Below are 13,971 nucleotides of genomic sequence, written 5' to 3'. Positions count from 1 at the left end.
CGCGAGATCGCTAATTTCGTGATTCTGTGATGAACGCGAATGATATGGGGCGATTATGTGACGTTCAGAAGCAACTTGATGTTATACGATGTAGGGATATATTTGTTTTTTTTTTTTTTTTGGATAAAATGTCTCTAACTGTCTTCTTTCGGAATTGCGCTGATAGAAGGTAATAGGATTTCCTCTTATCCGGTTTTCCTTTAATAGAACTCCGCTTTAATTATATTTTCGTTACGAAGTCCAAAGGGATAAATAAGAGAACTTCGTAAAGGAAATTTCAATCGAACGAATGACGAGGACATTCTTTGGATCTAATTTTGAAGCAGAAGAAAAGGAAGGAGATGGAAGTGTGTAAGAAGTTTAATTAAAGAGTTCTGTTTTCCTAGATAAATAATAAAGTATAGATAAATATTCTTGCCATTTAATATTCTGAACGCGGGTTAAAGTTAAAGAGAATTTATGGAAAATGAGGAATTAAAAATTTAGAAACTCCAAATGGAGATGAAAATGAAAATAGTACGATTTTCCTGCAACAAATGGATCACGATCAAGAAAGCAAACGAAAATTATCGACGGAACGTTATTTATTTGCGTATATGTCGTCGTAATATCTATATTTCATAAACAAAGTATCAAAAATTATTCCATTTTATTTACAATCTACAAATGATATTCTGCATATATTTTCAGCTTAATTGATTGCTCATTCATGCATCCCTATATCCAGTCTCGTGAAGACCGACTAAGAGGAAGCCTATCGTACAAGATCGAGATCAAAATGAACAAAGTATCTACGTTTCAATGCGAAGAGGATAATAAAGCAAATCCTAACACGGGGGTAATTCGTTATTGAAGTGGACGTGACGAATCGTCGATCGTGGCGTCCAATTCGCGTGTCTAATTTAAAATAGATATGTGGTTGGTACGTAATAACAATGTCGTTACCGTTCCGAAGGCCCCTTCGGCAAGTTTCGAGAGCATGCGGAGGCGATGCCGTGGGAAGAGCGGGACGCTTGTCTGCTCCAGACGTCTCTTCAGGGCCGAAAGTACCTCCTGTTGAGTCGGCGACTGAAACAACGAAAGAACAATGCATCGTTCGTGGTATCGATCGATAATCAACGATCTATGATCACGCTAACCGCGGTAACACGAGGGTTTCATGGGGGCCGGTCAGCGGATGAATTATTCGTCATTTCCCGCGCCAGTAAATTACCTGTGATGTATTACAAACCCGACAGACTTATACAATAATTTAAGTGGCAAAATTATCTCTATAAATCGGAGCCTATATCTCTCTCTCTGTATAAAATATCTCGTTCATCGTCGATTTCATCCATTTGACATCCCTCGAAAGCTTCCTGTCGACTAAAAATCTATTTTTCGAATAATTTCCATATGTCTATGATCGGGAATTGCATACACTCGTTCGTCACATCGATACTCTCAATTTTACGTTAAAACGTTCATTGTTACCGACGTGAAATAAAACGTGGGAGATGAGGGAGAGAGAGAGAAAGAGAGAGAGAAAGAGAGAGAGAAAGAGAGAGAGAAAGAGAGAGAGAGAGAGAGAGAGAGTTAGAGAAAGAGAGAGACAGAGAGAGAGGGAGAAAAAAAAGGGGAGCAGAGATCGCGTCGAAAGGACCAGTCGAACGTGACGGGTATAACATTCGACACGTCCCATTGTAAAACTGCATCGAGCCACCGATAACCCCTGGCGCGATGTTTTCGGAGGACGGCCGTTTGGGTCTAATGACGGATCGCGCGGGGACAATGATTGGCGTCGCTACGATGCGTCAAGGCCAGGCTCGACGAGCCACCCCGAAATGTTTTGACTGTTTCGAGTGGCGCTGTCGTCTGTCAATCACGCGCAGACGTCTCGACGTAGACGACCACTTTGGGAGCATTGTGTTCGAATCAATCTGTCTACATACCGCGGAAATCGTGGCGATCGCACTGCAATCGTTCCGTCCGATAGTCGGTGTTGCGTCTTCGCGTCAGAAAGAAATCTTGCCATCGACGATCTATCACTTCTGACTTTAAGAGCCTTTACAGGTAAAATTCGTACACCTTCACAGGTAGCGATTCATAACGTCGCCAAACATAAAGCTTATAGAAAATTCAAAGAAGTTCAATGGACAGGTAACTCACACGACGAACGAAAGACCCAGATTCGTATTCAGCTGTCGGATCGATCCATTCCTTTTCACTCTGTGGCGGGCAAAGATGTTGGTTGTACAGGGGATGGATGACTGGGTGCTCGATGAAACGGGGCGCGCGAACACGAGATCGGTATTCTCGAAAAATACGTCGTTCCGTCGGTTGGCACGGTGTGTATTCGGCGTACGCGTTGCAGAAAATAAATCACCGGCATGCTACAAATTTGCCGCGGCGTATTTTTATTCCAACAGATCGCGGCGGGTAGGCGCCGATTTAGGCGCAGGTTGCCGAATCAACCACCCCCTATGTGTAATATTTCTGCGATGTCGGCACGCGAGTCGACGGAAATTGGGGGATGGGTTGAGCACGCGAAAACGTGAAAGAGAAAAAAAGAGGGAGAAAGTTGGGGAGAGGAAGAGAGTCAGAGAGAGAGAGAGCGAGAGAAAGATAGAGAGAGAGAGAGAGGGCTAGAACGACAGAGGGTGGCAGAAGGGAGATAGGATTGCAAACGTGATTACACGACGCGCTTTCTCTCCGCAATTAACAGAGCGAACTGGCCCGGAAGCCACCGGACCGCGTAATGATGATACATTCCACGAGGGTTGCTCCGAGGGTATTCGCGAAAGGGTTCGACGCAGCCCGTTGACGGCAGTTCGTTTATACGTCGACAAACCGATCAATCGAATGATTCTGCAGATTGAGCGGAAACGTTCCTGAATACGCGCGATACTTTATTTGTTTGCCAGCGTGCATACCTTTTACGTTACTTGTTATGCGTAAACAACGTTATCCATCGTGCTCGGTGTCTTGATGTTTATGCAAAATGGTCGATACAACGTTTATTACTTTTATTGTATCGTACGATAGATATTGGGTGGTTTGGTTCGATCAAATGTTGAAAAATCTACCAAATTTTTGAAGGGTAGTATGGAAAACTGAAGATCAATCATCCGAATTGGTAATCGATACAATGTCAGTATTACGGTCACAATTAAAACTGATTGAAGCTAGTTTCGTCAAAGGATTATTAAGGATTAATTCCAGAAATAATGGTATATATCAGAGCGAGGTATTATCTAAAAATCTTTCAGTTGTTAGTTTTACGTAACGCGACTGTATTGGTTTTGCTCGATCTATATTCAAAATACGTATAATTAAATTATCTCAACCAGTTAAAACTAATATCGACGAAACAAATCTGTTAACGGCCAGATTCAATGGAGCGTATTTTGCATCTGTAACATCTATTGCATTGGTTACACGAATTATTATCTAATCCGATAGAAAGCCCGCGGTATCGATCGAAAGTATTCGTATTGACCTTTAGTCGCGATTCGGTGATTTTTTATGCCAAAAGAGAGCCCTGGGGAACGTCTCGCGCGTTTGACGTCGACGGTGCGTAGCTCCTCCGCTTTTTTACTCTTTTCTCTCTTCATCCGCCCTCACGTTCCGGCGTTCTGGTATTCCGGATACGAGCTACGTTATACTGTACCCACGGGAGGTATATCTACCCCAAATGGTCTGCACTCGTTCCGCCATATTGATTTAAATTATTAATTGCGAACTTTCCCTCGACGAATAGAGTGCACGTTTAATGGTTACTGCAGAAATACAAGTACATTTGAGCAAGGGTGGCTATTATTTATAGATCCAGCGATAACGTAGTTGAATTTTTGCGCGTCGACTTTCGTTTACTTTGTTCGCGATCGAACGTTACGATTATTTCCTTCGTCGTCCGGACGCCGTTTTATCGGTCCCGATACGCGTTCTACCTATTCAGTCCCACCCTGCTCGTCTCCCCGTACGCCATTTTGCATATCTTCGCGTTGCGAAATCGAATTAGAGTTTGCATATCAAAGATCCGACCCATTCGGAGAGTAGTTTTAACGTACATTATGAAAATGTTTGCAAATACACGTTACGTTCCAGATTATCTCCTAAGTAATAAATTACGGTATTCACTCCGACGTTGTATTCAACTTTTATTTCCTCTAACTCGGCTACAGGCGTGCTCGAATTTCCCTTGTTAATTTCGAATAAAATACTCGTAATAAAAATTACGAGCAACTAGTTCCATCGGGAGAATAATCATCTCATAAAACACCTCGATAAACTCAGACAGAAATCGTACAAATGCAGTAGTATTGCGTTAACTGGTTCTGAGTAGGTATACTATCTGGCCAATTATCGAAGGAGGCATAGGGAATTGCGAGTATATTTCTTCTCCATTGATTGCGAGTCAGATACATACATTTGTTTATTTTACGAAAGCAACGTTATGCCGGGGCTTCGCATAAAATTGTTCGCCACCAGGTAGCGAGTTGTTGGCATTCTTATCGCGAATAAATGCATTGTGTTTACGTTGGAACTTGCGAACAACTCGCGAGCAGAGTACAACCAGACGTGTCGTGAACAGATCCTTTAAAACGTTGAGTGCGGATAATTCCACAGTGATGTCATGACCTGGCTGCTCCAGAAGACGAGCGACACCACGTCGGCGTCATTAGCACTCAGCGTGTTAAGAAATAAAAAAATTCACTCACACTGAACCATCGCCATCTCATCTCCGCGATCAACGCGTTAATATATCATCTCTCGAATGAACAATGCCCGCTGGGAAATGCGTCGACGCTACTATCGAACGCGATCTATGATTTGTTCACGGACACCGACATGGATACAGGATTAGACACTTTCCTACGAATTGAATTTCAACATCTCGTAGAGCCAGGTGTCATCCATTTAACGCGACGCGACTGCACTCGAATCGAACTGCTACCCGTTGCAACTCGTACCAAAGTAAAGACGATTCGTACCTTTTTGTTTTCTGTCTTGTTGCCACGCGAAGAGGTCTTGGAGAAGATGCTGTCCTGGTCGCTGGTGCCGCTGGAAACGGCAGGCCCGCGTCCTGTGCTGTCCTGGTTGAGCAGGGGCACCGTGCCGAGTTCCGGTACCGCATAATCGTACGATGTGTCAACTGCACCATTCGCGTACACCGCTGTGGATGATATAGCAAAGGAGGAACGGGCGCGGAACAGGGGGAGGGTAGGGAGAGGAGAGTGCAGGGGGACAGTGTATTGATTGCGGTCAGGCGAATGCTTTGTTGTTTGGTACATACGTACGCGTAGCAGCGGTAGCTCGTAGCGAGCACAGGGACCAACGTGCGCCAGCGTATAAATATACGGTTGATACGCGTGTGTGCACGCGCGTGGTACGCGTACGTATGTATGTATGCACGCAAAACAACGCGGGGCGACCGTGTACGGAGCACGGCATACCTGAGTGATTGATGTTGCTGCCCTTGTTGTTCAGCATCATGTCTTTCATCTCCATAACGACGGTGCTGTAGCTGTAGTACGGTGCGTACTTCAGGGCCTGGTAGGGTTCTTGATAGTCGTCGAGTTTCACGATGTCCAGAAAACGGTTCCCTAAATCCCGCGGCAGTGTCGGTAGCGAACCACCGGCGTACCTTACGAACAGAAAGAACAGAGACACTCGTTTCACTCGGATTATCCATCGTGGGATTTCCCTGTGTTTCGGTGATGCATCGTGTGGGACTGCGAATGGGAGGTGGCTACGGGAATACGCAGAATTCGGATTCGCTAGGGTGTGAAAATGTCTGGTACTTTTATGTTTATCCGACACCGTGCCGATAGCGTAGAATGGAAACAGGGTTGTACCGTCGAGAAATCGACTAGAATTTGTATTCTAGTAGTTTGTTCAGTTGGAAGGTTTGCTCTTTTCTTTGCTTTAGCTAAAGGTTTGCTTTAGCTAAACAACAAGGAAGAGTTGAGAAGAAAGGTGGTATGTGTGATGAAATCTTTAATTTGACAAAGAATAATCTGTATGCTTCTAAACATCGAATCTTCTAAATAAATACGAATCCTAAGTATTTTTAATATTTCGGAAAAATACATTTAGAGTAGAACTCTATTTACTCAGACGAAATTGTAGTTAATGCCCGATTAACTGAACTTTTGCTAGCTGAATTCACTTATCTGAACGTGAGTTCCTGTTATATGATTGGGAAACGGTAAGTAGTGATAACCTATTTTAAACAAACTCCAATTATACATATAAACTATTTGTCCCGCCACAAGTTCAGATAAATGGAGTTCCAGCGTATTCCACTGTTCCAACGAAGAGTCTTTCAAACGAAATATGTATCTACGTATGTATGTACGAAATTAGGCTAGACCCAGATTCTCTGTAGAATTTAATAAAACTCACAAACTCACGATTGTGACCTTTGAATCGTCGCTAAAGAGTGACGGTATTTTTTAAGCTGTACGACAACCATTAGCCGAAGAGGATGCACCGTTAAAGAGAACAGCGCGACTGGAAAGCCGGCTTTAAAGCGTCTTTTGTAGCGACGAAAGTGCATCGTTTTTCGAGTGGATACTTTTTACTCGGCGAGTTTCGCCGTTCAACTTAAGTGCACGTCAGATATTCGTCAAAGGGTGGTAAAACGTTCGTACGTGCACTTGAAGCACTCGTCTATACGGTTCTCTTTTAGGACATTCTTCGAACGGCAATATTAGGTTGCACAAAGCGGAGCCAAGGTTGAAGATCAATGTTGAAACGTGTAGGTCGCGTCCGAGTTACGACGTGGCTCGAGGATCTCGTCTGGAGACATTCGTGCCATACAAACTCGATATATTGCCCGAGGATGTCCGTTATTGGACATCTACTAACGAGCACGACGGATGGAAAGTTTATTGGAAGGTGGCTTCCGCCGTCATGGAGTACTGTGAATGGTTGTAAAGTTGGAAAAGGATGTTGCGGAATTCCACGTTATTAGAACATCTTTATAATCAAGTAGGTTGCTTTCATAATTCGCAGAATAAGAATCTTAAAAGTATTCCTCGCTAATTGAAGGAGTTTTTAAGAGTACAATATAGAGAGAGATTTATTTAAAATTTTTCTGATTATTTTTCTTACATTTCTTGGATATTTTGGATTTATAGCCTATTTCAAATGCGTATGATGTATAGAGTGATTTATTTGAGTATCTTCCTATTCTCTTTTTTTTTTAATCTTTTAGATGTATTGGAATGCTACTGGAATTCTATTTATCTGGAAATCTTTGTAATTTTAAATTTCTTAGATCGAATTTATACTGTGTTATAGATGTGTATGATATGCAGAGTAATTTGTTCGTATGCCTTCACAATTTCGTTTTTAAATGTTTAGATGCATTGAGATTAAATTGTACTTTAAATATCATTCGTGAAAATATAAATCGTTTTAACGTATTTCTTTCGTCTCGCGACGATAACCATACATATATCGAATATAGCTGTTTTGCAACCATTTTATGCCGACAGTTGGCAAACATCGTTTCATCGGAACCTAAGCAAGGTACTAAAATCGGTAAACCGTGGTGTTTGCACAAGGTAGACGCGAAATCGACGCGAAACCGTAGGCCTATCACGAAAGCTAATATTATTAGTAGTAATATTTACTATAACAGCGAAAGCCGCAAATCCTTTGTGTCCACACCGTTTCCTTTCACCGTAACCGAGTGTCGCGGTGCCAGTATTGTATCGTACCGTTATCATTTGATTTCAAATATTTGCACGAAATATTTCCAACGAATATTTCCAACGAATATTTCGAGTTATTGTAACTAAACAATGGCAATAAATAAAATATCTTTGTTTGTCTACGTAATCCTCAACGATTTATAATAGTCATCTTTTCTACTTATTCTTTCAAATACCTAATCCAGCTTTGGCAAATTTTGTCAACCGATGAATTACTACACTGTGAATATTTAAGCAAATTCATCTTAAAGTAAGAAATGGAAAAAATTAAATCTAATCGAATCAAATTTACCTAAATGTAGATAGAAAATTGTTTTACCTATTAAATATTAAATACATTTTTACATATTACGTGTATTCTATGCATCTTTGAACCTACAAATTTCCCATGAGCCTATAAAAATTTGTTCTTCTACAAATCGTCCTCCAATCAAAGAAACGTCTAAAATTTTTAAATTTCGCTTTGTCGTTTTTTAATAAAGTCGAAGACAAAAATAAATGGACAGGCAGTGGAAGATTGCTGAAGTTTAATCGAACTAATACCAATACCGTGCAGTTTATTTTCATCCATTATATATTCTTACAGTACACGTATTATGTACCAGATAATTGAAATCAATATTTGTATTTATGCGTAAACAAGCCGTACTAAACAAAACTTCGTTGATATCTATTTCTATCAGCTGTCCACTTACTTTTGCCCCCGATTGTATAATCTTCATTCATCGAATACCTTTCATCATCCTCCAAAGTGTACGCCATGAGTGCGGCTCCTTTCTCGACCGTAGCGCAGGTAGATCCAAGATGGGATGGTGCCTTTCCAGTCATAGGACTGGCGAAACACTTTCGTTGCCTGTGCCTGGAGACGATGAGAAATATCGCAACGGCGAGCAGAAGGATCACGGCGGTTAGCACGCCGATCACGACCGCCATGTACGTCGGGTCGTCGTGCTTCGCAGTCGAGACCGGAAGTTCACCCTCCGCGGCACCGTTTTTCTCCACGAAGACGTCGCTCTGAATAGGTGACTCGGTTGTCGGTGCTTCCTCTGGCGTGAAGTTACCGTGAGCCACGTCTGCGTGAAAACAATCACCGGCACAGGGTTACTCGTGGTTCGACGACTATGAAATTAAACGAGTTTCTCGTTCGCTATCCGATATTATCGTGGAAATTATACAAAACCAAGGCACTAAAAATATCGGGAAAATGGAGCAACATTTTGCTTCAACGTTATTTTATCTCCTTCGTGTTCCGTGGTATGAAAATCCCGTTCGTTCCGAGAGAGTTCAGGGGAAAGGGGTTTATCTTTTCTATGGGATTACACCATGCGTAATGTAGCGCCTACTACAGAGGTTCGTCGGCCGCGAGCATTTGGGGCAGAAAAACATTATCGTACGAACCAACGGGTAAACGCGGAATCATTAAACGGAAGGAAGATACTTGAGCGCATATAGACCGCATAATCAACCTATATGCGTTTTGATGAAAAAAAGCGCGCAGTATACCGTCAAGTTCTCCATTTGCTTTATTGCAACGGCACTGAGTGATCCGATTGTCCGATTACCTCTTCGTTCCTCAGCTGTAGGTATATTTCATTTACGTATCTCCGAGGAGAGATTTTTAATATTCGTCGGCTACTCTAGAATTCGGGAAACGACGAAACTTCGTCTTGAAAGAGGGAAATCGTCGGAAGAAAAATATTTCAACAAGCTGTTTGGCCGCGAAAGGCGCGACAGAACCACGTTACACGCTGTCACAAGCAACTAAACGCGGCGTACGAGTCTTGAGCGAATTTTTTCGACACGAGACGCGACACACACGTGTTTCTCGCTGGTTAACTCGTGGTCCCTTTATCTCGGTTGCACGACGCTCGAATAATTCAAGCACCGCGAAAAGACGGTTGTGCGGGTTGTACGAAATTAGTTTCTGCCGCCCAATTGCCAAACGCGGGACCTACGCGTCGAGAAGAAAAAGTTTCTCTGTAGTTAAATTAAATTAGTTAAATAATAAGTTAGTCAAATTAAAGTATACACGATTTTGCATTATCAAATAATCTTTACTACGTTGAAATTACGTAATGTCAAAAAATATTCAGTGACTTATGAACAGAAACGTATATTCCGAAACGAGTTACTTTCTATATTAAGAACGTCCCGTATGATTCAGCGGGAAGATTACCGTGAAATTAACGAAATGGCGCGCGACGCTAATTAATTAAAACGGGCTATTGATAAAACTTGCTATTTCTCTCTCTCTCTCGTCTCATTGTGGGGAAATTTTTTTTTCCAGCCCTCGCTCGCTGCTGAATTCTATCTCCGCGGTTTGTTTCGTTAAATGAGATCTTGCCAGACATTCGTGCGACGTAGCGGAGCCGTCGGGCGGAGCAGCAAAAACGGTTCGAGGTTAACGGCGTGATAAAGGAAAAGAAGAAAAAAAGGAAAGGACGGAAGATTGACTCGCAGAAGTGGGTAGCGAGGTTCACCGAGGTTTCACAGGTGAAGCCTTCTCTATCTCGATTCACCAAGCTTTTTCCACTCGCGCCAACGAGCAAACCCGTATTCCGTGGGTTCCTGGCAGGATTATACCGCACGAAACAAAGCTGTCGTCGCGTTTGATATCGGCTTTTACATGGTCTGGCAAGCGTTCTGCCCTCTCCTGTCGCCTCCGACAAACCGTCTACCGTTTCCCGTGCATCCCGTATGAAATCTGATATTAAACATTCTTTGCGTGGCCCAGGGGGTTAACTGTGAAAAGAGGTTTTGTCTCGCGAAGGCCACACCGTCAGGTGGTACAGTGCGTCAGGTTCGCTTCTCTCTCTCTCTTTCTCTCTTTCTCTTTCTGTCTGTTTCTCGTTCCGTTCAGCAGCCATAGTTACGGGCACGCTGGTAATCTAACGGTAATGAGTATGCATGCGATGCAAACCAGTGGGGTTGCAGGTGCTGCTGACGAGAACCAAGGTGGTTGAAGAACGAGGTTTTCATACCACTGTTCACCGTTTCGAGCGGAATGGTTTCTGTGAATCGGTAAATATGGTTCTACTCGTAGAAATTGTGTGGTTACAGCAGACTATGTTGACCGGTTTTAATTAACTCTTGGATGGGCAAGAGCGGATCAACTCTGACTCATGTAAGTATTTTATGTTTACCTCTCTGTAAATCACATTTATCAATACGTTCTATCAAGCTATGTATGCTTATACATAAAAATTTTCAGATTACACGAAGACTTCTTTCATTCGTTCAACTATCTAAAAATTCTTTAATACCTTAATAATTCTTTGAACGAATCAAAAACGAATATCGTATTTGTTATCATTGTCGTGTTGCTACTAGATAAAAGTATGTCTATCGGAAACTAAAATTAGTCGGCTTGTAGTAGGCTTGGAAGTAAATGCAAGGAAAAATATGTAAAAGGATAAAGTTGATTTTCGATCAGTTGTTCCCTTTATTACTATAAAATGAAATCGTAAATGAAGCGACAACGATTCAAGCTGTACCGTGCAAACACTGTAGCTGTACGGTGGTAATTCGATGAAAATGGATCTGGCAGACGATAAAGGTGGATTTGACAAGGGCAAAGGTGATCGAAGAGCAATTTTCGTAAACCAACGATTGCGTCTCTTAGAAAAACGATGCATTGTTCGCAGATTGATTGGTACTCGAATAATTGTAGCCATATAATCCCTCTGTACAATTGATCGTTGGTGGCTGAGAGCCGAGATGATTGAAAAACGAATTTCTGGTTTCCATCGGGTGCCCTCTCCACTTTAGAAGAAGCGATTGCTGTACAGAGCAGGAAATGCGATTCTATGGCGGAGGTTGCTTCCATAGGGGACATGCGCGAGCGCACGGGTGTTAACCGTGTCGATTGATACTTCGAGCGCGATTTAAATTAAAAAGCCTGCCGGACAACGCCGCGCCGAACAACGTGTTAAGCAGTGCTCCTATTTTTACGCAACAATTAAATTCTTGTCACGGTTGCGCGTGTGCAAAGGACTTCGAGTATCATAATCGAAATTGAGTTTTCAATTAAATTCTTTATCCGGCGTGCTCGTTATCCTCGTTGCGCGTCCTCGTACACGTTGAATTGTTGCGTCTGTCTTGCGATTAACGCGACCGACTTTTTTCTTATTCGAATTAGTACGTAAAACGTCAAGGAAAGGACGCAACGTTTCATATACTACGATCTATGGTATTTGAATTACGCGCAGTCGAGTCTGGCTTATTCTTATTCGCGACGATCAGTCAAGATGATGATTCGTGCGTGATTTGTGAAATTGATTTATTAAATACATGCCGTGCTAACTATGCAGCTCTTACTGAGAAATCGTTTTGGTATTTCGTGTTCAGGTATTCACCAGCCACGCTGTTTCTCGTTGCTACGTCAAATATGAAATGCGATGAGTATCGCTTTTGATCGATACGTACGAGGCTTAGAGCGTTTTTCAGATCTGCAGTTCTTAAGAAGCAACTTCTAAATAGCAACAAATGACTCGAATCTTCCAGGTTTCTGTTAGAAAACGTTGTTTTCCTAACAGAAGGTTTCTTTCCGCTATCCGACATTCATTTTTTCAGGCAAATGGTCGTAAAACATTCCAACCAGCCACAAAGATTACTATACGTCGTATCAATACACCAAATAATATCATCAAGCAAGTACACGTTCGATACGTGGAAGCGGACAAACGATCACTTGCTTTCATATCTCAGGTCCGAACGACCATTACTAAAACAATGTTCAATCTACGTCGACGAAATACGCGGTGCAGATTCAGCGGACCAAAAACGAAGGAAATTGCGAACTGGAAATAGAGTCAGAGGCAGCTATACATTACCGTAGCTCGACTAAATATTTTCCAAGTGGCTCCTTCGGCCTGCCTCGATACCGAATTCCCGTTTAATTATAGCGGGCCCTCTCTAGACCCGTGATTATTTCGCCATCAAAACAATAACAGAGCCGTCCTCCCGTGGCTGCATACACACTTCCAGAGTACAGTGGTAGTCAGATTTACGATTGGATCAGGATGCTGCGCGATTGCGACAAGGGTGGGCCATAACTTACGTAGGTGGATCTTCCGCGTATAAATCATCGCGCACCGAGAGATGCAACGGGATGCCTTTCTTCGAACAGGAATGAAAATAAAATCAATGGGAGTAGAAAGGGAGACGAAAAGAGGAGTCCGGTAAGAGACCTCGTTCTTACGTCCCGCGATTTCCTCGCGCTACGCTTTCGTATCTTTCCCTTCTTTCTTTTTCCTCGCTGTTTCTTTGTACCCTTCGTTTCGTCTCTACTTTTGCGTGGTCCGTGCAACAGGCACGTTACAGCCACGACAAGGACAACGAGAGACGGTGCAAAGACGGTTGCACGTGCAGCGTGCACACGCAGCTGACGCTCTACGTCAAATGCAACTAATGCGCTCCTTGATCTTGCGACGCGGTTTCCTCGCGAAGAAATAGGAAAAAGAGAGGCAGAGAGGCAAGGGGAAAGGAAGGCTCAACAATTTTAAAAGCGCTTTGATTTACCGCTGCAAACGGAAATGGAGCCGCGAACTTCGTTTCTCGGCCTTCGTGTTCGACCTCATTTTCAAGCACAGAGAGCGAGGCCGCTTAATCGAACGACGGCCATTGTGAATCGGCCACCGTGGGATTGTCTGGCGAAAGGATGCTTCCGGTGCTTGGAGCACGTCAGACGTCGCCGCCAATCGTTGCCTTAATACATCCACCCCTCGTTTTACCATTATTTATTGCCCGATATCGCGTCTATTGTCCAACGATTTTCCTATTCTCGGCTTATCGTTTCAGTTTCCACCTTTAAATCCGCATATCTATCGAACAATAAAGTATTACATTAATCGCAGATTAGTAATTCCTGGTATTCTTTGCCATTTTGATTCATCGATTGATTAGTCGAACTTGCGTTTGTCTTGCGTTCGTTTAAAATAACGGCAAATCCTTGTCTATCCATAATTTGTAAGACACGAGGCAGCAGAAAAAGGAAACTCTAGCGTTTCTAACGTTAATCTCCTTTTTCTCCGTGATGTTTTGTCTTGGGAGAAATCGCGAGTAAAAATATAAGAAGCGTAACTGGAACAATGTGACACGGTACAAATTTAACGCGGAACAGCTAACAAAGTTCTCGAACGGGGTGACTCGCGATTAATTTCGTCCCCCTGTTTGTAAGGTTTTCCCATGGATCCGAGTGACTTAATCTGGGAGCCAGGCGTACCAGCGGTGTCCCGGTAATGGGATTATTAACGAGATAAGTTTAAGG

General features: G+C 42.8%; 1 protein-coding gene across 1 annotated transcript in view; it reads right to left on the bottom strand.

Annotated features, from left to right (window-relative positions):
- The window catches only part of LOC117153611 (discoidin domain-containing receptor 2), a 159,019-nt gene that overhangs the window by 21,088 nt on the left and 123,960 nt on the right, over positions 1 to 13,971 (bottom strand). Inside the window, exons 8-11 of the mRNA XM_033327805.2 lie at positions 8,437 to 8,776; positions 5,436 to 5,626; positions 4,974 to 5,155; positions 946 to 1,068 (exon numbers count right to left, since the gene is read on the bottom strand). Of these exons, the coding sequence (XP_033183696.1) occupies positions 946 to 1,068; positions 4,974 to 5,155; positions 5,436 to 5,626; positions 8,437 to 8,776 (836 nt within the window). The remainder of the gene's footprint in view (positions 1 to 945; positions 1,069 to 4,973; positions 5,156 to 5,435; positions 5,627 to 8,436; positions 8,777 to 13,971) is intronic.

This window comes from Bombus vancouverensis, chromosome 1, assembly GCF_051014615.1.
Source record: "Bombus vancouverensis nearcticus chromosome 1, iyBomVanc1_principal, whole genome shotgun sequence".
NCBI classification, from domain to species: Eukaryota; Metazoa; Arthropoda; class Insecta; order Hymenoptera; family Apidae; genus Bombus; species Bombus vancouverensis.
Note: the sequence above shows the minus strand (reverse complement) of the source record. Positions and strands in the feature narration are given on the sequence as shown.